The sequence below is a fragment of the Rhopalosiphum maidis genome, chromosome 2 (genome assembly GCF_003676215.2).
Source record: "Rhopalosiphum maidis isolate BTI-1 chromosome 2, ASM367621v3, whole genome shotgun sequence".
NCBI lineage: Eukaryota > Metazoa > Arthropoda > Insecta > Hemiptera > Aphididae > Rhopalosiphum > Rhopalosiphum maidis.
The window spans coordinates 62,902,197-62,928,809 of NC_040878.1; the positions used below are offsets into that span (position 1 = coordinate 62,902,197).

General features: G+C 25.2%; 3 protein-coding genes across 6 annotated transcripts; 1 reads left to right on the plus strand and 2 right to left on the minus strand.

The window, feature by feature from the left end:
• Nucleotides 1-6,895, plus strand: LOC113555012 (ras-related protein Rab-10). Its single transcript, XM_026959268.1, has 4 exons — nucleotides 1-501; nucleotides 4,955-5,015; nucleotides 5,355-5,493; nucleotides 5,969-6,895. The coding sequence occupies exons 1-4, from the start codon at nucleotides 375-377 to the stop codon at nucleotides 6,242-6,244; spliced, it is 603 nt and encodes a 200-aa protein (XP_026815069.1). The 5' UTR covers nucleotides 1-374; the 3' UTR covers nucleotides 6,245-6,895.
• A 1,668-nt stretch (nucleotides 6,896-8,563) lies between these two features.
• Nucleotides 8,564-26,369, minus strand: LOC113555014 (protein tilB homolog). 3 transcript variants are annotated; one of them, XM_026959274.1, is made up of 9 exons: nucleotides 26,239-26,369; nucleotides 21,546-21,713; nucleotides 15,222-15,396; nucleotides 13,372-13,550; nucleotides 13,167-13,263; nucleotides 11,348-11,578; nucleotides 10,034-10,199; nucleotides 9,873-9,937; nucleotides 8,564-9,190 (listed from the first exon to the last, which is right to left on the minus strand). In XM_026959274.1, exons 1-9 carry the CDS (start codon nucleotides 26,246-26,248, stop codon nucleotides 9,043-9,045), a joined length of 1,239 nt encoding a protein of 412 aa, XP_026815075.1. In that variant the 5' UTR covers nucleotides 26,249-26,369; the 3' UTR covers nucleotides 8,564-9,042. The 3 variants fall into 3 exon arrangements, with proteins under 3 accessions (XP_026815075.1, XP_026815074.1, XP_026815072.1); XM_026959273.1 differs by lacking the exon at nucleotides 26,239-26,369 and adding an exon at nucleotides 22,489-22,594 and having other exon boundaries at nucleotides 11,354-11,578; XM_026959271.1 differs by lacking the exon at nucleotides 26,239-26,369 and adding an exon at nucleotides 22,489-22,594.
• On the minus strand, nucleotides 16,264-19,586 carry LOC113555013 (transcription initiation factor TFIID subunit 5). 2 transcript variants are annotated; one of them, XM_026959270.1, is made up of 3 exons: nucleotides 19,413-19,506; nucleotides 18,375-19,350; nucleotides 16,264-17,566 (listed from the first exon to the last, which is right to left on the minus strand). In XM_026959270.1, exons 2-3 carry the CDS (start codon nucleotides 19,284-19,286, stop codon nucleotides 16,463-16,465), a joined length of 2,016 nt encoding a protein of 671 aa, XP_026815071.1. In that variant the 5' UTR covers nucleotides 19,287-19,350; nucleotides 19,413-19,506; the 3' UTR covers nucleotides 16,264-16,462. The 2 variants fall into 2 exon arrangements, with proteins under 2 accessions (XP_026815071.1, XP_026815070.1); XM_026959269.1 differs by having other exon boundaries at nucleotides 18,375-19,586.
• Nucleotides 26,370-26,613: the final 244 nt, after the last annotated feature.

The window sequence follows — 26,613 nt, forward strand, 5'->3', positions numbered from 1 at the left end:
CTATTAATCGTATTTCTTTTGCTAATCGTGGTCCATCGTTCGTGTCGCACTTAAATACTTGACGCAGTTAATTATTAACGTTGGGCCTTGTGACACGTTACCACTTTGTCGTCGTCGCCCCAGTCCGTCGATTACGTTGCGAGGCCGCTGATAAAACATTCGAAACACGCTACAGACCGCCAAGAAAAATACAAAAACAATCGCTTGTCAACCCGCTACATCGTTGATTGATTTGGACCGCCGTCCCGATACGCATTTCCTACTCAGAGGCCCGCCTAACTCGCGCCTTTTTCAATCTACCCCTCCGCATACCACAAGTTCCCCTCCTTTTATTTTAGACTTTTCCGGACGAAAACGAAACCCGGTAATCCGTGATGGCCAAAAAGACATACGATCTGCTTTTCAAGTTGTTGCTGATCGGCGATTCGGGCGTGGGCAAGACGTGTATTCTGTTCAGGTTTTCAGACGATGCGTTCACCACGACGTTCATCTCGACTATTGGTGAGTGGGCGATGTCTATCTCATCAAAGTTTAATTTAATTAATTTAATTTTCTTATATATGACCGTGTTGTTAATTTCAAATCTCCTCTGATAGTTCTATATACTTTTCAGTAGAATGATGCACACTTGCGTGTATGTACTACATTATAGATATACTGGAGACAATAACGACCTTCAAATCTGATATGTAGAAATTATGTGACTATGTGAGCCTTAGGATAATAATATAGACGATGGACCTGTTTCATGGAATGATTTATTTGAACAATTATTATTTATCATTGATGTTTGAAAAGTGTTGTTTCCAATTGTTTAAGTTAATCTTTCAATTTTGTTGAAGTATCTTATATTAATTTTGTTTGTATGTACCAGGATTATTATTTATTATGTTGAATGGATATTAGGTAGACAGGTACATTTATAATCAAAACAAACAATTTAACTGATTTAATTTCTTAAACAAGCTTTAACAGTTTTGTATATTACCTTGCAGTTAATAAGTAGATAGGTAATATTAAGTTGTTACAATTTAAAGTAGGTACCAATTTTATGCATATCAAAGTCATGTTTTATAAATCATCCTTGTTTTATTGAGGTCATTTGCATTAATTTATGCGATAACAGCGATGTAATGAATTAAAGGAATTTTTTTTAATCATTGATTAATATTTATGTACTCAATAAAATGTTTAAAAGTCATTTAAACTGTTTGATGCTGTGATAAGTTTGAATGATAGAACTTAAAAATATTATTTATAGTTACTTACTATTTATTACGATATATTATGTTATTTTTTACAGTTAAAAAAATAAAAGATTTGTAGTTAGGTATAAAGTCCCTTAAAAATATTTATGACTCATTAATTTTGATTACTATTCAAGAATTTTTATATGAAAATACTTATTATTTAACTATTATGCTGATTGCTATGTTTACTGCTTAGTAGATAGACTGTTACTATTTAGTTTTTTTAATTTTAAATTAGCAATTTCCTAATCATTTTATGTAGGAGAAATTTGTTATATTATTTACCTATTTAAACGGTTATTGTTTATATGTGTAAACTTAAATTAAATGATAATAACTATTTATTGTATTGCTTTCACTAACTTGCATACATTTTAATTAAACAAAAACAAGATATTTAATATCCTTATTATGTAATGTAGAAATTACTAAAATTTAGTCATTTCTATATCACATAATAAGGATATTAAATGTCTTGTTATATTAAATATTACCTACTCTATTTCTAATAATACATACAATATCATGTTTTATTTTGAAATAGTAAATTGTAAAAGATACCAAGTTTGGTAAGTAGGTACCTAATAATAAAATATAAAAGAAATTTAATACATTGTTGTTCAAGTATTTTTATAGCTCTGGTGCATGATTGTATGTTAATATTGTACCTATATTCATCATCCATAGTATACTAATGTAATATTCATAAGCATACGCAGAGCATCCTAACAGAATAAGTAAAAATATATATTGCATTTTCATGCCCATAATATCAAAATATTAATTCATTTAGTTACTGTTTGTAGTTAACTATTTAATCATTTTAATCTAGATAAGAAATCAATACTTACCAACTTCATAAAAAAAGAAAATTAAGAATTATCTTAAAAGTTCAAACAATTTTCTATTAATTAATTAAAGAAAAAAAATAATATAAATTTTATTGTTTTCATAACTATTAGTACCTTTTTTTATAGAGGTATTTACTAGTTTACTACAATTAAGATTGCCAATCAAAATGTAATTAAATATTTATAATTTCATATTATGTTTGAGGCAATCATCATTTTAAGTACTTACCATTCAGCTGTTTGTTTTAAATTGAAATTAAATAAATTTTCAATAGAATATGTCTCGATTAAAATTTCATCTAGGTACCTACACATTACAACATTACAAATCCACTTACATGCATAATGATAATATAGGACAGGTACCTATCTACATTCTACAAAGTATAGGTAATTTATACCTAATTTAAAATCTAATATAATATTAGAAAATAATAAGTATATGATATACTACATAATAGACAATGAAGACAATTAATAATTAGAGTTATGATGCTTATGACCACAAAGTACAAACAAAAAAAAAAAAAAGAAGAAAATTATGTTTAAGATTAGCTATTAGCCTTCTATGGGTTCTAATAAATTGGAATAAAAATATAAAGATTTGTCTCCATCGACCAGCCTCATTTAAATCTATGATGGACGTTTAATAATTTATTCAAACTATTTTCATATAATCTGTAATAAACATTTAAATGAGCATTATATTGATGACTCATAGTTAGGAACTAATGAGAATTTAAAAATAGGTCTAAGTATATATTTAAACAGGACACACTTTGAACACTATCAAAAAATTATTAACAAAACTGTTTTCAAAAAGATATAAATGCCAATTGTTTGGAAAAAATAGGTTTGTTCTGTGCATTCCTGCATGTCACCTAACCATAGTGTTAGGGTTGAGATATGTCCCGATTTTTAATGTACTTGTAATGTGTCCCGCTTCAATTTTTAGCGGGACGCGTATGTCATGATACCTAATCTAATTTTTTTTTAGTGTTCTAATTCCCACTTTTGAATTTAAAAAAAACCCTAACCTTACACAGTGTTCACAACTCACTACCGCCCTATCGTTTAAGATTGTTATAAGTCAGAACCCAGTTGATGTGACAATCAGTTAATTTGAAGGAGAAAATGAAGCCTGCCTTGGCAAGTACTGTTGTCAGTCTATACCAGTGGTTATTAACCTTTTTCGAATAACGGAACACTTAAGATTTTATAAGGTTTTCGTAGAATACAGCCGTAAAATATATTAGTAATTATATAGGTACATATTTTAATTTTTTTTTTTTTGAGAACAATGAACTATTTTGTACCTCGATAGAAGAAATATATTTACGTATGTCTTTTACTGCTAGCAATGCCTCTCATAGACTTTTTGTGGAATTTCTGATCTTCCAACCCATCATTTTCTTCATCACTTTCTTCTTCATTTTGTGTAGACATGCTCGTACTATCAGATGGATTTTTGATATCGGCGTCGTAAGTCTATGCAATCGTCTAGTGTTATGTAGTAATTTCCCGTAATTTTATTGTCAATCACCTTAATAAGATTGCCAAGTTCTTCTATTGGTGTAAGTTGATCATCAACATCTGTAACATTGTTATCACGGTACCTAAAGCTAGACCGCAAAAAGCATTTCTTCACTGTTTCGGGTTGAATGTTTTTTGTAGATAAAGACACCCAGTAAATTGCATCCAACACATTAATAGGTTGACTTGAATTGGCATCCAAATCGGCAACAGCTTTACGTAACAATTGCGTACGATATAACTTCTTAAACTAAAATTACTAATATCAATGTCATAAAAGTGTCCGTTATTTAGAGGTTTTCCTATACATAAATAGTGAAAATGTCCCCGTCCCCGAAAAAACGTTTGCTATTTGAAGGTGTCCATTAAGGGAGGTTTCACTGTACTAGTTATATTTAATTGAACATTTAATAATTTAGTGTTTATTACATATTTTTAAAAGAAAATATTATCAATAAAACTAATGTGATAATTACTTTATTATCAGAATCTGACGCATGTTAGGACTAACATTATTTTTTTATCGTGGATAGATTACAAATAATTAATTAGATGGATTAAATTATTTTAAACATCAGTAATACTATGTATTATCCATAAAATCAAAACATAATAGACAAAATTCTATTTAAATTATTATTTAATGTATTTGTTTACTTGGTATTTAACAAAGAAAGTGTAAAAATAGTATTATCATAGCAATAGAAATATATTTTATTTTTTTTTTTTCATCACATGGTACCTAATGTTATATTTAAAACAAATTTATGAATAAATGATTGAAAAAGTTGCACAATTTAAGAAAATAAGAGAATACCTACTACCTATGTATTTGAATTTAAAGAATATTTACAATCATATCTTTTACTTTTTTATTCTAATTAATTTAAAAAAAAAATACCTATAGCAGTTTAAAGTTACAAAAAAAAACAATATTAAGCATTGCGTGTATTATGTTTATTATCTAGAATTTACCAAATATGACACGTTCAATGCTCTCTAATTCAGATACCACACATACTTAACTCTAATCTTTATTCAATTATGTGTTAATTATTTCCGGTGCATAAATAAGCTATAGCTATGGGTACTCCATGAAAAAAGCTCTAAAAACAATTATCAATTGATTTATGATCACTAGAAAAAAATTAGAAATTCTTCTAATCTTAAATTTCCATTTTCTGCCAAAATATTTTCAACTAATTCTATATACATTTATTAGGGTAGGAAAACTCTATTCAAATTTAGATTAAACTTAAATAAGATACCTATATTTATCTATTCTATTTTTGATTATTAATTGATACTATTTATTTTTAGGTATTGACTTTAAAATCAAAACAGTGGAACTTCAAGGCAAAAAAATAAAACTTCAAATTTGGTAAGAATTGAATTTAAATATTGTTTACAAGTTAGTTTTTTTACTTTTTCTTTGTCTGATTTAATTATGCAACAAATAGTTATATGTTATTTTACTTAGAAGGTCATAAATATAGTAAACAAGTTTTTGCGTTATTATTTTAATCCTATTGGCATCTTTATTAAAAACATAGTTGTGATATCTTTAATATTATATTACTAGTTTCAAATTATTTAATTAATAAAAGTAAATAAATATAATATTGATTAAAAATAAAATTTAATTTTTTTTTTTTTTTATTATTCCAGTTTATGAAAAACTTATTTATTTTAATAGTATGTAATACAATTTGAATTTTAGGGATACAGCAGGTCAGGAGCGATTCCATACCATAACAACATCCTATTATAGGGGAGCAATGGGAATTATGTTAGTATATGATATTACAAACGAAAAAAGTTTTGAAAATATAGTAAAATGGCTACGAAACATTAATGAGGTATGCATATATATTATATTTATTATCATTATTATTTATTACTTGCTTATACAGAATTTAATTGTTTAAGTTATTGATATAAAGCTCTGTAAATGTTGACATTCATATTCTATTGTACATTTTTTATCATGTAGTCTCAACAAATCAGTATAAATTATTTTCCTACACATTTATATAAAATAAACAGTTTATCTCATTATATCCAGTTAAGCTTTTGTTGAAAATGTATTTTATTTAAAATACATAAACTTATTTTTAGTTGGATTTGTAAATTATAAAAAAAAATATGAAATGTATCAACTTTTAGCAATAAAAATTCATAAATTTATAACTTTTTTGTAATAAATTTCAATTTATTCTTAATTATGATTATCTGAGTTTAATTTAGCAAATATTTTATATCTATTAAGCTCTATTCAATACTATTTAATTATTTAAAGTTATTAATATAATATTGATTTTTTTTTCTTTTCAGCACGCCAACGAAGATGTAGAAAAAATGATTTTAGGGAACAAATGTGATATGGAAGATAAACGCGTCGTTGGTAAATCAAGAGGTGAAGGTATTGCTCGTGAACATAACATATCTTTTTTAGAAACATCTGCAAAAGCAAATATAAATATTGAAAAAGCATTTACTGACCTAACATTATCAATATTGAACAAGACACCTGGACGCGAACCTACAGATGTACCAGAAAAAATTAACATTGATAGGAAAACGGACAGATTGTCTAATCGCTGTTGTTGAATAGTTAAGTATTTAATACAGAAAATTAATGGACACTATTATTATTGACAGAATTTGTGAAACACCAAGAGATAAACATTTTGCTAAGCTCATTAATATAAATATACATAAAATTGTATATTATCATGTGTACTTTAACACATTTTTATTTTACAACAAGGACTATTAACAAATTATATATTATTATTTTTTTTTTTAATGCTTAGCAAAATAGTTTTCTGTGAAGCTGTTCCTTATCATACAAATAAATGTAAATATTTATGTTACCATTATTAATAATAATTATTTAAATAAAAACGAGATAATCATGACATCATCATACTTGTCTAATATTATAAAGCAGTTGATGTTAGTGGCTTGGGTCACAAAAAAATTTATTGGTTGTCCTCGGTGGAAGTTATGTATTATTATTTTTATTTTGTACAAAATTTCATAAAATCCTATTTATCAATTTAACCATAATACTGAGTGAGTTAATTCTTGTAGGGTTGTAATAAGTTATATAAGATTTTTGCTTATAAGCTCAAAGTGTTCATAAACGGCTGTAAAATAAATTGTCTAATTTAATTTACTAATAAAATAGAAATATTTTTATACAAATATTATTTTATAAAGTAATTTCAACTGGCCTAACACTGTTATTTTGTATTCATTTTGGCTTTTAGTATTATTATTATTTTTTTTTTTTTTTTGTATTTTATCGTCTTTTTTGTTGTTAATTTATTATTCATTAAAAAAACAAAAAAAAAATAGACAAGAAAATATTCAAAGTTAATTTGCGTTAAAAACAATTTATTAACCTGTTTTTTAACTTCTTGTTATTTTATAGTTTTAAAAATTGACACATTTAAGTTAATGAATAATGATGTTGTACATGGCATATCTATGTGGCCTTTTTTAACAAATTACTTATATTGTGTTAATTTCATAATAAATGTTTTTAATACACTTTTAGATAAAACAGATTACCTATTTTCAATTATTGTTAAACAAATATATCAAAAATGATTTACATTTAATACTTTAAACTTAAAAACTGTGTCTAAACCTACCTGATATTCTACAGAATTTGCCTATTGAAATACCTCCATTGAAGTGCATTTCTTCCTTACATGCTTCAAGTTTAGAGACTTGATAATTAAAAAAAATTTTATATTTATTATCATTATTATATTTTTTTAATTTTATTGAAATGTAATTCCAATAAAAGGAAAGTACCAAAATAATAAAAATTAATAAGACTACTAACTATGTAGACAAATTATGCAATCTACACAATTATAAACTATTTAAATAAATATAATAAATATATAGTCACAACAACAACCACTGCACCCTAAATAGTAAGCAATATGTTTCAAACATTAGACATTAGTATATATTAATATATAAATATTGTTACCTCGGGCAAATACATAAAAATACCTGATATCAATTCATAATAAAATAATATACGAATTAATGTTTCCTAAGTTTACTAGTATATTTTTTGATCCTGTATACTATTAATATCTTTAATTATTTAATGTTTTGACAAATTAATTATAATAGTTTCTTGGTACTACAAGTGGTAGATAAAGACTTTTGCAACTTAGTAAAATCATGATACACACTGTTTGATTTTAACATTAATATGTTTTATGTTGAAAGGGGAGGGTAAAAAAAATTTGTAAAACAAAAAAAATCAAAAAAATTATTGTGTATAGTAAACATAAAAGTTAAAGTTCCTGCAAATAATATTTGATCGTTATATATTTCTTAGATATAATGTTTTCAGAATAGTTTTTATACATTTTTAACTATAAAATAGTTTTGCTATTTTGTGCAATTCTGACAAAATTCTAACTTTAAATGCATATAAAAAAAATTGTACCTATTTTTAATATTTGTATACAGTATGCACAGATAAACATTTTCTAAATAATATTCTTACCTTAAAATTTGACGTTAGGTAAATTTACTCTAATATTAAAGCTAACTACACCAAATAAATTCTGCTGAATGAAAAATTTCCATGTTGTATGCATGTAAGACAGAGACAATACGATACATACGGTTATAATGTTCTCTTAAAATTTCAAGTATTTCTACTCAGTAAATAATTTTAAATTAACATTTATAAAGAGAAAAATTGAAAATTTCTTATACTTTTAATAGAGCTCAAAAATATTTTTAAAATGTTATCGTAAATAAAAAACCATTTATAAACATTTAGTAAAAATTTCAAGTATCTACGATTATTTGTTTTCCAGTTAGCTACATCAAAATCGATTTTATCAAAAATTAAATTCGTGTAAAAATTCCCATTTTTTTGTTTGTTTCTCCCGACTATAAGAATAAGTACTGACATTTTTTAAATTTGACCTCTTCAAAGTACAAACTAGATCTAATTTTTTATCCAAAAGCTCCCCAGTTTTTGAAAATCGAAGCATTTTATCAACAACTTAGGTATCGTTTACTCATAAAATAATATTTTTATAAACTTAAAACTTAATCACATGATTTACGTGCATAATTATTAAGAAACAAAATGTAAAAATGCAGTGAAACAACGGATTCGTTTAATTATTCTTACTATTTTTAATTTACAACATTACAACCAAATAACCATTTTGATAAACTCTAATTTTTTCAACAATGGTAATAATTGAGGTTAATTAAAAATAGCTATCGGGTTAACTGTACATATATAACTTAAAACATATATATACCAATACAGTTTAATAAAAAAAAACAGTGGTACCTAATATAAATATTATATTTATATTATCTGTGTAGATACTATGAACCTCTAACCTTTATTCTAAAGGCGGTACTTCGGAATTGTCGACAAAATCCTTAAGGTTATTGTCTCCAGTTTTCTTTACGCTTGCTGGTGAATTGGTTATATTCCAAAACTCCACTTGCTTTTGACTATCAAATACTTCATCCGTTAGTTTTGATTTACTAAAAAATGTAAGTACTTTTGTTATTAAAACACATATTCCATATAATACCTTTATTATACTTAATACAAGCCGGAATAAGTGATCCGTGCTTGTGTAAATAAAATTGTTATTTTATGAAATAATCTACTGTGTTGAACTAGGTATTCATTATATTATATTTAATATTTATAATTTATATGACAGAAAAAATGTGTACTTATATGTAAAATATAAAGTAAATTAATAATTATACCCGTATGAATAAACTAAAGAATTTAAATACATATTGAACCTATTGATGTTATTTATTTATTATACATTTAGGTATAACTGTATTATGTGTCTATATCCATATATATATGTTGAATATTTTGATTAAATTTTCTATGTCTTGAGTTAAAATAATTATGGTACTTTGAATAATTAATATAAATGCATATTTAATATCATAAGCATAGGAAGATATGTTTTCTTTAAAACTACCCATGCAAAAGTAAACGTAAATGTAAAAAAAATTGAGTTAAATGAGCTAGGTTTATATGTCAGAAATATTTACTAATTCATCCACTTGTGATCAATAAGTCTATAACCTATTGTGTACAATACGTCTGTCTATTATAATTTAAAACGAAATATACCTATACTGGCTATACTTAAATAAATTATATATATTATAATGAAAAACTAGAATTTTTCTTTACTTTTTATTGTGAAAATCTTTGTCCGTGACGCATTGTTTTTTAACTGGACAGATTATTTGTTTTACCTGTTATAAAATATATATAATACACAAAAAGTTAAACATATTATTGGTAGACGTTTTTTTTTTTTCATATCAGTCTATTATACGGCGATAATTTACTTTAGGCATAGTTATTTCCAATAGCTTAGAACCAATCAACCGTTTCGCATTAGATTCGTCCACTCTTACTTCTTCATCCAGCGCCAATTGCAATATCTTTTTTCGTACTGTGACCCTTACGTACGTGGGTTGAACGTCCACGTCCAATTCGCTGGTGTCCATGAACCTATAAACCGAAAGATAAATGTTATATTATACAGCGTGATTTTTTAAAGATTAATTGTGATTTGTAATGCCACTCTCTTGATACTTTGTAAACAATTAGAAAAATCTTACTGAAAACGTAATTAAGTATTTTAGATTTATGGGAGTTCTTATTCGAATAATATAATAGTTTTAATCATTTTTATCATTAATATACAATATTTTAAATGGTTTTAACTCTATAGAAAAATTGTATAGGTACTGTATACATGATAACTTTTTAAATTAAAAACATTTTTTTTTCATCATAACTTTTTTGAAAATGTTGATGTATTTATATCAAGATTTGATTGAATAATTATTGAAACATTGAGTTATTATTAAGTACTCATAATTGTTTACCTATAATGATTTAAATATCATTGTAATTAATATTACCTACCTAATCTAGTATTCTAGAAGATAAAATATTATGATAATCTGTACAAATTGTCAAAGTATAATAAAAACTAAATTAAATATTATTATTTTTATCATACATTTTACATTAATTTTATAATTTTGTAAATTATTTTAAAGCCTATTAAGGATTATAATGTATTACTAATTTATTATTATCCTTAGAGTATATATTTTAATAACTCAGGAACTACTCGTTTAAATTTTGATTTAGATACTTCAATATTTTCAAAAATTGTATTTACTTACAATTTGACAATTTACAGCAAAAGAAAAGTTGATTAGGTAGGTAGGTATATCTCATTTGAAAATATATGGTTTTAATAAATAAAAACGAGTATCCATAGACCATAGTTAGATACTGCAAAAGTACAAACTCAAAATTGTTTTAATAAATTCGTCATTGAACGAAACAATTTAAATACTGAACATTATGCTCCGATATTATGGTATAGGTACAATAAGGTACTATTAAAATATTAAATAAACAAATAGGTATAGTTTAATCCCCTAGCCCTCCCTATACAAATTTCCAAAGTTATGCCTACGTCTATAAAATATTAAAATATAATAGGCACCTGTATCCTCCTCGTAATTGTCCCCCAAAATAGCGTTGACTTATAAAAATTCACCATTAGATATTATTAATTGGTATAGGTTTAATGATTTAAATAATGTGCGCATTAAAACGTTTCTACAAAAATAATTTACTTGTACACATGAACAGTAAGCACGTATTTGTTATTTTCATTTTCCATTTTGTATGATACTTTTGCTTGGTTTAAATTATACGGACGACCGTCTTCGGCAAATAACTTTGGAATCCATGTTTCTTCTTTGGATACTTTTTTCGCTTCATCTTGCTTTCGCTGAGCTCGTCTACTATGTAACGCCATCTCCACACGACATTCCGGAGTGTTTTCACTCGGTTGATTCCAAAAACTAAAAGTTGTGGAAATTCTATACAGGGCGATTCTTTTATCGAAAAACACTCATCGTTTCAAAATTTATTAACATTTAAAATGTTTTGTTTAATTTTCAGTCGAAATTATATTCAAAAAGTACCTATATTAGATATAGCCATACATAATATAGGTTTATAATGTAAATTTTTTTTGAAATAATTGTTATTAATAATTATTCATCTAATCATCTTCATTTTTGTCTTCTTGGAAACAATCGTCAACAACGTACATTTGGAAATTTTCAAATTTAAATAATTAAATGTATACATAAGTACAGCGGTTAGGTCTAAAAATTGGCTTGTAGCGGCCAAAGGAGTGCAATGTCGACCGAGAATAATAGCCTACAGGCCATATTTAAGTTCAGTCAAGCCTGGTGAACAAAACTTGTAGGATTAGGACTGACTATTAAGAACAAAAATAAGAATTTGGAAAATAGTTGCACTATGAAACTATAATCCAGATCAAATAAAAAACGAGTCTTTGGAATTAATTGCTGACCAATCAATGGATTCAAGAGTTACCTACTGAATTTAGTAACTAATTTGGTCTATATTGACTAAGATACTATTCTTCCAACTATACTAATCACTCAGTAATCAAGGTAGCTTCAGATATTAAAAATTTTATTATGTCCGGAGAACAAACTTTAAATACTTATAAATTATAACTCATAAACAATTAGCCTGAATTTCAATTTTATGTATCGAAATATTCAAAAAAGTAAAAATTATAAACAATCATAACAATAAAAAATGTTTTTTCTTCATTTCGACTGGAAATTAAGAAAAAAAAATTTTCAAAAACTAATATATTTTGAATTAATGAGTTTTGTTTTTTATCACCGTATACATGTTTCGAGCTTATACGGCATAAATTAATTAAACGATACCTAAGTCTTATAATATCAATTATAATCCCAATTATTTTTAATGAACCATTACGGTTAGGTTAGGTAACGAACCTCTCTTTAGCTTACCTTTAACAATTTTCATACGTGAAAAGATTTTTATTTGGTACATAATCATTATTACCTACGGCCATATGTGTCTCGAAAAGTGGTGTAAGTTATGTCAACCCCATGTTACCACCCAACTATACATTCACCCCATATAGCACACCAATATACACCAATCTACAATAAAATTTTTTACGATATAAAATAAGTAACTATGAGTCATGACTCATGACTCATGAGAGTATATTAAATGTATAACGATTAACGATATAATGCTAGATAAAATTAAAAAGAAAATAAATAGTGCCAATAATGATACTATATAGTATATGAATTATGATATTAGATAGTACCGTTAATTATTATTTATTAGGTATAATAATCAATGATCAATTTAATACACATTTTTTAATAGATATTTATGAGTAATATTAAATTATATGAGACATAACAAACAATCAATTGAATCTATATTAAATGAGTAGCACTTCTACTAGGTAATTTCTTAGCCCCCATTAAACTATAATATATTATAGACGTATAATTACTTATTTTCTATATAGCAACATTTTACAGTAGGTAAACACTTGTTATATTTTTGTATACATACTCTTCATCTGATTCTTCATAATTTTTTTCGTGTGTTTCCAAAGTTTCCTCAGTAATATTTAAAGATTTTGATGATTTTTTTTGTTTCATTCTGAAATCTATGTATAGTTAACATACACTTTAATTATTCTAATATACGTACCTAGCTCAATAAATATATTAAATATCAACTGATACGCGCTTATTTTATTTTTAAAAACATTTACTTTCATAGGTTTTTTGTTGGGCAATAATTTTACATGTAATATTTGATAACTGCTGTTTAGCGACTAATTTATCAAATGAAGTTACATCTATTCCGTCGAGTATGTCAATTTGTGGTAAAGTACCAATAACATACTCACGATATCCATCATAATCTGTACAAGGATTTCCAGTGAGATACCTGAACAAATAAAAACATAAATATAACGATTTGTGGAATCATGATAAAAAAATTCAATGAAAAATTCCTAACTTTAAACTTTTTAAGCCCTATTTTTAACTTTTCTTGCTGAAGATTTTCCAATTTGTTTTTAACCTAACTTTTCTTCGTTTACTACTTCTAATTCTAATCGTATCTTTTCTATGAGTGATCACATTGTTGGATATGAATCATTGGCTTATTACAAAATTTTATTTTGAACAATTTCATGTCTGTATGTCTGACCTAGACATTCTCGATTTTGGATATTGTTTTCTTAGACATTTTCGTTGAGTGACTATCGTTATCGTTAATGATATGCCGCAACAGTTGAAAATTATCACTGATTTTTCTATCCTCTATGCATAATGCAAAGAATGTAGGACATTTTTTTCCAATACATTTTAAAATTAGACGTTTTCACTCGTCCATATTTTTTAAAAATGAATCGTTTTTTTTATGTAATTATGTTTTACTATGTACAGTGGAACCTCGATTATTTGGGGTAATGGCGGGGAGGAGGTCACACGGATAAGTGAAAACCACGGTTAATCGAGACTTTTTATAATAATGAAATTTTTTATTTAATTATAATTAGAAATATATACATCTACAGTCAATACTTATTTTAAAATTTTTGGAAGAGTGAGCACGGTTAATCGCGAACACGGATAATTGAGGTTCTACTGTAATAAAATAAAATAGAATATATTTTCAAATATTTCCAAGAATAAAATTAATTATAGATGTATATTTTAATGTTGATTTATAATTGTCTATTTGATACAATAAAAGTACTATAATAATAAAAATAATTATTAACTTATGTGATTATATTCTTTCTTAATTTAATTTATTTGGAACATTAAGTATAAAATAATTTCATATTTAAATATTTTTTTTTAATAGAAAGATCGGAATTTTTGCATTAAAAAAAGCACTCCAACAAAAATTATCTTTTTAACCTTATATACACAATATAATGTTCTTCCAATTACCCAATAAATAACTCAGGTACCTACGCAAAATCATTTTTTATTATGTTTTTGAGTAATCTTTGAATAAAATTAGAAATAACCTATTATAAAAATAATAAGGAATACTATTTTTGAAGGCATGACATATCTATTTGTCTAAATATTTTCTCAAATCAATTTAAACTTCATTTAAATGCACAATATTTTTTTTGTTTTGTTTTGAAAGTGGAATACAAAATCAAATAACTATAAAATATAAAACCGATGTCATTCCCTCAAAAATATATTATTCTCTAGTCTTCTATAATTTTTAAAATAGGTAATTTAAAGGTTATTCAAAAATCATAAAATACGATTTTAGGTGAAATCATTTTATCTATACCACACATGGGTCTGAAATAGAAATCAAATATTACGCTGACACAGTGACATCTCTTAATAATTATTTAAAATTACATATTTACCTGAATATTTATTTAATTTTTATAATAATACTTTATTTATTATGGTATTTAAAATTAACGAAAGCTAAAAAAAACAAGATTTCTTACAATTTTGATAATTAATAGAATATAGTATGATATTAATTACAGACGAATTATATACAATTATGGAAAAATATTAGTTATATTAGTTATCGATAATGTAAAGTTAAAACTAATAAGACTTTACTTACAATGTTCTTAAATGTGTGTTGTATTTTAACGATTCAATGCTATCAAGTTTCCCTATAAAATTCATTGTCAAATCTAATTTATTTAAAGATTCACATCGATCCAAGTTTTCTATAATTTCAATACAATTTAACGCCAAATTTAAATACTCCAATTTCTTTAATTTGTTCAAATTTTCTGAAATCAAAAATATTATAAGTAATAACCTACCTATCTAGGCTATCTATTTGGTTTAAAATGCATATTTAGAACTATTTTACAGATCAGGAGGAGAATATAATTTTCAGATCCTTACATTAAATCAGTTCCCATACTATACAAATTAAATTTAAAAGATAGTTTTAACTTTTAAGTACATTTAATTTCACAAGTCTGATTATTGCCAGAATTCCCGGACTCATAAATATGCCTATGTTTATAGAATTTCCTAATACAAATTATCATAGTTATTAGTTAAAACATAATTGCTTGTGAATAAAAACAATTTAGGTTAAATTAACAAGAACAGAATAGTTTAAAAATATTTAATTAGCTAGCATTCAAGTGTTCAAAATGTATAATAATTGTCAGTTGTATTAAATAAGCATTAATTAAAGTCAGATATTAGAGGATCCATAAGACATTATTATTCAAATATTTTGGACTACCTACATAGTTTTAAAATTATTAATTCTCCAGTCACTAGCTAATAGTTACTCACTAAAAGTCTATAATATTTGTTTTAATTATTCAAATAAACCAAGCAAAAATTATTATTTATAAAAAAAGAAATAGAGATTTCCAGTTTATTAATTTATCAAACACACATATTCATAGACCTATAAAGATATCTTTATACTTTATAGGTCCATAATACGATTAATTTTATACAACATTCAATTCATTTTCTTTCTTTAATGTATAAACTTAAATTTAATGGTACATAAATTTGCATTTATTTAAAATATATAACATGTATATTGTATTTAGTATACATACTATTTAGTTGTTTTAACAGTCAAATAAAAATATTAAATAATTACTTAATAATATTTTACTGCAAAAGAACACAACTGCGTTTTGATGAATATATTATATTACACGTGTTATAAATATATAAAAATATATTTTAGAAAATAAATTATACTTACAAATACCACAAAAAAGAATAGTTACTTATACACCCTTGTACTTAACTATAACACTATTAAATAATTAACAGAAAGATAAATGTAGTACAATCATTGTTTTTGAAAATTAACAGTTAATTGGATTGAGGTGAATTGAATGAGCATACACAAAACATAATATTTCGCCTTGAAAAAAATAGATGTATAACTGGTGAATTCTTGGTACCAAATGCTCGAAGTAAGTATTTAGAACTATTGTTCATAACGGTTGGGTTATGTACATTCATATCATCCAACGAGAGATCTTCTAAAAGTTTTGAATAATCCCAGAGCATTATTTTACAATCATGAGATCCAGTTGCTAAAATAGTACTGTCTCTACTAAAGGTAATTGTATAAATAGGTCCTTTATGTCCAGTAAGCATAGCTACTAAATGTCCATGTGCAATGTCCCATAGAAGTACATTACAATCATTGCCAGCTGATGCTAAAACTCGTCCCTCATTTGAAAAACACAATGTCAAAATTTCTCCTTTATGACCAGTCATCAGTCGTACTTGTTCTCCGGTAACACAATCCCATAAACGTACAGTTCGATCACTTGACCCAGTTGCTATATAATTTGAATTAGGGTGAAACTGACAACAATCTACATCTGAAAAATGACCACTGAACAACCTTAATGACTGATAATTATCTGTTGCCCATAATCTTGCTGTGCGGTCTCTGCTAGCAGTTGCAAAATAATAACCATGTAAACTGAACTTGACATCATATACAGGGTGGTAACTTCCCTTATATGCAACTACACATGACCATAATAGTAAACTCCAAAGTCTAATTGTGCAGTCTTCTGAACATGACAATAATAATGTTTTATCAGGACTAAACGACACTTGATATACAGGACCATAATGTCCGAGCAATGTACGAGTGGTTTCAGCTGATCTATCATCAAGTATCCTATGCATTACATCATCTGATTCCAGATCAATATCTAACAGTTGATCAGCTGTTTTCATGGCGCGCAGTTTTTGAGGTACTAGGCTCCACACACGTACTCGACTATTAGCCATTCCTACAGCCAACATTGTTGCATCATCACTAATTGTTGCACAATTCACAGCATTAGAACAATTTAATAATGTATAACAACACACAGAAGGTAATGTTTCATGGTTTAATGCCACTCGCTTAGCAGAATCTAAAACTGCTTGAACCTTAATTTTTTTATCAATCTGAAAAATATAAATGTTTAAAAATCAAAAAAATATTAAAATGGAACATTACAAAATCAGTAAGAATTATATAGGATTTCAATTAGGTTTGTAATTAAAAATTTGGATGACATTGTGTGTAGAAATTAAAAGTCATGATATTTCTACTACAAAATAAATTATTGTATCCATTTAAAAAAAAGATATTAAATTAATATTAATTGGATATACCTAACCATTAAAAATATTTCAAAAGTATTAAAATAACCCTAAAAATAAAATATAATTTAAATTTCCTATAAATAAATAAAATAATTTAATTTAAATATTAACTAGATAAAACAATTTTGTTTTATTATATTTATAAAATTTTTTTTTAAATTTTAAATCATTAAAAGTATTTCTCTTGATTCCTCCTATGTAGTGGCAGGATGTAGGAATAGTTGTTTTGGAAGTGTAGTAGGTAGTAGTTAGTAATGGTCAACTTAACAGATAATATTTTAGTATTTTAGCAGTAGTTAAAAATATTACAATAAAAAATATCTTTATTACATTAAGTTTCAAGTAGATGGGTGGAAATATGTTAAAATATGTACTAAATTGTAAGTGTTCTATTTTGAAGATTTCAAATATACTAAAATTTAAAAAAAAAATTACTATTTAATTTAATTTTAATCCAGGTAATATATATTTTTTTTAACATAATTCTTTATTTAGCAATGTGTTACAAATTTGAACAATAAGCTTAATTGATGCAATAATAAATAGCATAGGATTAACGGAATGAAGAGACAGATTTGTAAAATGATAATTATATAAATATATTTACCTCTCTCAATTGTGGAAGTGGCATTCTATCTAATGGTGGAGCATTAGGATCAATTTTAGTTTTTTTAGATAATAAAGGATTAGATTTTGATTTCTTTTTCTTAGGTTTTTCACTTTCTTGAGTTTCTTCTTCATCTTCATCTAAGTTAACTGTTGCTGCTGCAGTTTGTAAATCTGGTTCTTTCAATAACCCATAATAGACTCGGGATTTATTATCTTGCCGGGTTCCTTCTCCAATCATACCCCCAGCTACCGCATCAATTTGTTGTTTATTTCTAGCTATTCCTTCATATACATCAAAAAACAAATTTTCTTGAACAATATCTAATAAGACAGTTTGTTTTTTTTCTTTCAGATGCCTTTTTAAAAGAGATAATGTATCCCTAGACATTCGCACAACAAATTCATTTGATTTGTAACTACTTATCAATGCATTATCTTCTAATTCTTCTTTTTTGGTAATTACTGCTAAGTTTTGAATGTCAGCCTGATAGTAAGATTCTTGTCCAGGTCCAAACTTATTCATAAACTTCAAAGCTTCAGCTTCATAACGATTACAAACAAGATCCAAATACATGTGTACAAATACTGGGTACAAAACACAACCCAATTCATGTTTGTAAATATCTAATGATGTTTCAACAAATTTTGATAGAGTTATATAAGCATTCTCATATACTGACGGATCTCCTTGAGATTTAAATATATTTAAAGCATTATTAACATCATGTTCAGAGGTATTATATGCAGAATCTGTCAAATTTGCTTCTTTTTTCAAAGTTTCAGCAGTAGAATTTAAGTTATACTTTTTGAGAATTTTCAATGCAACGCATAAACTTGTCTTTTTATCGTCCGGTTCTTTGGGGACTTCGTCAATTACTGGTTTAATATCTGGCTTAATGTCTTCTTCCATTTTCTTAAACAATGTTGTAAGTTTGTAATAATTTTTTTATATGCAATTATAATACATCTACAAACTATAAAATCATAGAATAATATTTTATAATAAAATGTAATAATTAACTATTGAAATAGGTACTTGATATTATATTTTTGAAGGTAAGTTCAAACGTATAATAGTGATATTCAAGAGTCTTAAAATAAAATCACTTTTTAAATGAATTAAAACCATACATTTTAATGATACACGTTACACGATTTAAACTTAAGAAAATTTGAAGAATAGTTTAAAAAAACTTTAGCTTAAAAATGTGTAAACAAAATATTTTTCATGATAAGATTTTATACAGTGTTTACAGCATGAAAATTAGAATATTCAAGTCTTTATAGCTTACAGTTTATACAGTGTAGCCGTAGAAACGTTTAAAATTATTAAGCAAACATGTTTACACGATATTTGTATACAATCTACCCAATATATTATTTAATATTATATAATATATAATATTACAAATTACATTATTACAATAATAGTACTAAATACAGTGTGGTCAATCAATGGGCAATGAGTGAGTTGCATGTCTACATGGTACATTAGTACATATTCATATTTCATGAACATTGAACATTATAGAAAGGACGTAAAATATGGCCGATTGAGGCAATCGCAATAAAATATAATTCAAATTAATTGTATTCGCCATTCGCAAGAATACACTTTGGATAGTACCTACTATGGTAGTGAATAATGATGTAGTTTTTACATCTACAGCTAGGATCTGAATTTTAGAATAATTTTTTTTTTATAGTTACATCATAGTGCAGCACAATTTTCAAAAAAAAAAATTACCCACTAAATAATTACGATTAAAAAAAGGATTCTCATTTGAAAAACAGAGGTGCTATGTGTACCTATATATTCTGGACCTAGGTTCACTAAATAAAAATTCTGAATGTGCGCCTGACGTAGATTATTTTTAGGAAAATGAAAAAATAGGAATGAGATTGCTTAGTGAATTATTTTATATACGATGTACAGCATGTGACATTTATTGAATTTTTTAACATTACCTATAATCTAAAAAATTTAATCTTATGAATATTGAATAACTTAAAAAACATTTTTTAATGATCAAAATAAATATAGATATGTATATATTTTCGAGAATATAAGAGTTCTAGAATGAAGATTATCGTTGTATAAAATAAAATGTCTAACATAATACTCGTATTTATATAAGTATGGGTGTTTTTACTACTCATAAAGTCATAAGAATAGTAACCACGATTTACATAGTTCTGACACAGTGACATATTGACATAATTACTGACTTTATGGATTTAAGTTACTTATAATTTATATTAATAATTTAAAAAATGGGAAAGTTTTGTTTTTTAGATATATTTTATTATAGAGACTAAAAGTCATATGTTCTTGGAAATACTTAAAACGTCCATTAGAATAAGGATAATTTGGTCTAAAATAAAATGTTGTATAAATTATTCACATTTAAACTATTTATATTTTAGAAAATAATAATTAAAATCTAATAGATATCCTATTATTATACATATAAGAACAATATCAATACTGTTATGAGTGCATTTTGGTGGATGTTATAAATTCAGACCATATATATACATTAATACATTTATGATTTATTCGTTTTTATTTGTTAAGTTGAAGTAACAATTATAATCGTAAAATAATAACATCCAATAAATTAATCTAAATATTCTTCCTTGATATAAAAATATTATAACAGGATACAACTGTTAGAATTTTAACGATCACAATATTTAATAGTATGTACATTTTTTATTATCGAGGGTGAACAAGTTATTCAATTAAGTTATAATTATTTATTTTTGGTAATAATGGACAATGGTACTACTATATGTATATAAATGTATAATATATACTAAAGTACGTCTTAAATCAAAATAAAATAATCCTTTTTATTATAAAATAAATATTTTTCATTTAAGTATAAGTTTTTACTTATCTAAGAGAATAAGCGATATTACTTTTACTTACCCTTGTGAAATCTAAAAACTAGAGATAAAGAAAAATATATACCTACCTATAGTTCAATGTATGTAATAATATATTATTATGTATTTCATAAATACGATCAAATTTACAATTTATTTTACAAGTTGCAAATACAAATTAATGTAATGAGTATGTAACTTGATTATGGGACTTTAATACGTCATGAAACTGACTATACCTAACCTTATTTGTATAATACTAGTATACTATACTAACCTATTTTAAATATTAAATTTGATTGCAAAAGTAATATTTTTAAATCTTTACACCAATTTTGTAAATTTTCTATTTTAGTAATATCTTCCTGGTGTAAAGATATTTCTTCTAAAGTGCCAATCTCACCTTCATTATGTTCAGACCGTTTTCTTATAAGTTCAATTGTAACTGGAAAAAGTTTTAAAATAATTTAGAATATTGCATTATTATATCAACCCTAATCGATTGTTATTATTGCTATTATCACAATTAAAAATGATATGTAAAAATAAAATGTATAGAAATTTTTTTGTTATTACTTATTAGTTATTACCTATTTTAAAACCTGAGCGGAGCAATGATATTGATTTTACAATGATGTTTGTTTTATTTTTTGTGTTTGTCATCATTTTTTAGGACAGTAAAAATACTTTAATTTTCTGTATTATTGTTAGTTTATGATACCAAAAAAATTGGATTTAGTACTTTAGGAAGTTAAAATTAAACATTTTTTGTTATTTTTATTCATAATTGGCAAAAACAAATAATATATTTAAAAAAAAAACGGAAATTTTTATACTGAACCAGTTTTCAATAAAATTGAATTTTTTATTTAAAAACGAATAACTGAATTATATTATCATCAGTTTCTATACACGGTATAGTTTAAATTGCATAGTCAGCATTCATGTACCTATAATATAAGTTATTTTTATATTAATAATAATTGTATGTATAATCATCATATTAAAAGTCGATACTCGGGATTGTCTATTGGCCATTACTTCATTAGTTTTAGGTGTAAACAATTTTTAATATACATGCATTACGATTAATAGTGTTATTGTGTTAACAATAAACGACAATAAAATTAATTTGTGTAATTATTCATATTGGTAAAACACAACAAATAGGCGACAAAGAAAATGATTAAATTAAAAGTATAATAAATTATAATACCTACATATTTTACAAAATTCGTAGGTAGTGAGTGTTGTATTCATGCACCATACTCAGTGGCGTGTCCAGGAATTTTCGATGGGGGGTATAACAAGTAACAACTCTAATATCTAATAATTCAAAAGTCAGCCAAAAAAAGTCAATGGAGGGATATAACGCCTAATCTCCCCCCTGGGCACGCCACTGATCATATTAATACAAAATAGCAACTCTAATAACACAGACACAAAAACAAACAAAGAACAAGTATGGATATTACTATTCTTTTTATCAAAATTGACAAACTTTTTTTTGGCAAATTCAATCATGAACGATATTCAAAAGATAGCCATACTATTATCATCGATTAGTGAAGAAATTCATAAAATGTAGTTACGACCACATCTGAAGATGAAAAGTATAACACTCAAATGATTCTATAGAATTTGGAAAAATAACTAAACTAATTAGTAGAGTTGTTTGGCATTTCTATAAAACAAGAATGTTCAATGTAAACAATCTTTTAAACAAATAAAATATTATTAGGCTGAATTAAGAATAATTAATTATTTTAGGTATGTTATTTGCGTGGCACTATTAACAACCCGTGTTCTTTAAGCATTCAATTAATATTTTTATTATAAGTATTTTTTCTAATATTACAATTACGCACAAACAATTATTTATTTATTTATTTTTTTTTTGGTTTAGAAAATGTATGTAATGCAAAATAATAAAAATCTTTAAAAAGTGTACAGACTGTAGTGTGTTTTTTTTATTTAAAATGTATGTCTATAGTTGATCAGTAAATTTATGATTTAACACGATATAACACTCAACATGTATATAATTATTAACATTTAATGCAAGATAATATTCATCATTGTTTAGTATAATAATTGTGTAAAAATAATATAATATATATTTGTGGTAACGCCCCACATAACAGAAATAAGATAGAAGATAGAACGACGGAGGGAATCCCCTACTAAAAAAAAAGATTAATTCTGTAGATTGCGCTTTTAGTAAATATACCTGAAAATGATTCAATCATAATATTGCTTAAAAGATATACACGGAAATGGGATCGGATGTAAAAGTTCCAGAATAGAAAAACCAGTATAGTTCCACCTCGAAATAGAATAAAAAATTTCGATATTTGCAATTGCAGATATTACACGAGTAACGGAACTCGATCCTAATTCAATGAAAATTGTAAACGTTATGTATGGAATAGAATCGAATAGAGAAATGGATTCTGGGACAGAAAAATTTCACTCTGAAATAAAACAAAAATATTTTGATATCAACAGAAGAAATTAAACGGGCAACATTTTGCATTCTATATATTTTGATTTTTCGATAAGCAAAATACGTATATTACGTAACATCATGATATAATACTATACAATTTATGAACAACCTACTTGTATTAAGTTTTCAAGCTTTTTTTTATGAAAATTTACAGTATTATAGATAAAAAATATTATATATTATATTATATAAATACAAATATAGCTCAAAGAGTTAAAAGATTTTCAAAATTTAATCGTGTGTAGAAAATGTTAATATTAACATTTGGTCAAATAAGAAATGCTTACAGCAAATATGCAGTTAATTTTTTTTATTATTATTATTTTATGAGTTTTTAACTTAAGTTAAGTTATTACAAAAAAAAAAATTAATTAAATTTGTCAAAAACTGGTTTTGAGTAAAAATATTCGTTTTATTTTAATTTTTGGTTGGTTTACCCGATTATTTAGAAAAATACCGGGATATTTTAATTTTGGCCTTTCAAAAGTATAATGTGTATTCAATTTTTATCATAAGAACCACTCTCAAAGTTGAAGATTAAAGTATATTTTTAACTACCTGTTTATCATGTATATACAATATAATATATACATACAGGCACGTATACAATAAATAATAATAATTTCGATTAACGAGGAAAAAATTGTTTTATCAAATTGCGGCACAATTTATATTGTTAAATTTTGTAAACCTCCTCCCGAAATTTTGTTTGTGTACGTGCCTGTATATATACTAACAATATACATTCAGAAACACATATTGTTGAATCAATACATTTATCACTACGCTCGGAATTTAAAACATACCTATGAGTAGTTAAACATTGATATAAATCTTAGTCACTATATAGGTAATTTTTGTGATGACTGACGAATGATATCAAACAAAATATCTTTAGCTACTTTTTTAATTGACTAAAAATAGTTTGCATTAGAGTTGTCGTCTACTGAAAAAACTAAATAAATTCCGAGTAACCAAAATATCCACGGACATCTTAATTTTAAAATGTAAAAAAATAGTTTTTTGTATTTTTAGTTTAAAATTAATCAATAAATATGACAATACCCAAGAGATGTTTAAAAATACTGTTATATTTAATATTAGATTATAATTTTCTGGTAAAATTTGCAATGGCATTTTTTAGTAAATTGGGAATCACACTACTCACACTATACAACTACTCGTACCATTGTATTTATCATTATAAAAAAAAATGTAATCTATTGATTCTTGTAAGTAATTGGTAAATAATATTTAACAGTATTTGTATTATAAAACGGAATTTTGATGAAACAAAATTAGTCCAATCTCCAATAAACAAAAATTAACAAAAACAATAAAAAGGCAAAACTTACGAAAGCATGCAAAAAAGAATTATATGAAATTATTAAAATGATAGTGATAGTTTAATTTCAAGGACAATTGATGAATATTTAACATCAGCTATATTGCTTACATAACACAATTCTTTTAATTATTATAATATTATATCAACTTTTTTAATTGTTTGTTTTTAATGTTTTTATTAATTATATTTTAATTGTAGTGTTAATTCTTATAGGTCGTATTAAAAAATAATCATATATTTTAAAATATATATAATAATAATTATATAGAATTGTTTTAACACAATAATAAAGCGGCGTCTTTTATAAATGGATTTTTATTCTAAATTCAGGAATCCTATAGAAATCATAGATTTTTTAATTTATTTTTCTGAACTATAATGGATGGTAATCCTATGGCTAATATCATGGTATACCCAAATCACGCGATACGCTGTGTTATTTTTGTCTCGTAAATTGCATTTTCCTACTTAATGTCCAAATTTTCGGATGTTTGTGATTAATCTAAATCAATATTAAATTAATTTTACTGAATTATTGAATTAATAATAATAATAATGATAAAAAACGTCCATGATTATTTAAATATGAATAAAAATATACAATAAAAAACACATACAATTGTAAAACACATTTACATCGCCGTTTGTATCAAATTAGATTTTAAATAAACTATTTTATTAAAATTAATATTGATTGTATAAGGGTCGGAAAACCTTGAATTAGTTACTATTGTTTATATTAGACACATGATTAATTGTATACAGCTATTATTTACTATAATAGTACCTAATTAATATACCTACGCCTACACTGTGCCTGAGCTAAGTGAATTTTGATAATTGATTTTATTATAGTATCACATATTCACATTATCTATTATATTATTAATTTGGGTATATGTCTATTATACACCGGAAATAATTCGTTAGAGGAAAAATGTATTTTGATTTGAATATTATGTCCTTGGATATTTTGACTGAATATCGTTTTAAACGAGCAAACTATATAATAATATGTACCTGCTTATATGATATATTTTAAATTTTAATGATATTATAATAACTACGAATTACGATAACCCATTAATATTATAATAATATAGGTGTACTCACTATTAGCCATAATTATGCAATACGCGTGTTACTTGTGCTAGGTTCGTGAAAAAAACAAACTATTATGTCAATCGTGATACGTATTAAATTCCTAAAGCCATTTTTTATACGTTTATTATATTGATGATAAGTATATTGTTGCTATGGAGCAGAGCAGCTTACGACCTATGGGGTTCTAATGTCCTATTATAATTTAACCACCAGGGTACGTGCATATGATCGTTCATAATACAATCGTCTTGTGAACGAATCATAGACTCGTAAATAAATAAATGCATACAAAAATATTGTAGTATCTATGGCACGAACGTTTGTTTGGTGGTGGCACAGAATAAGGGAGAGCCTATAGAATAAAAAGTATCAAAGTTTGTGCCT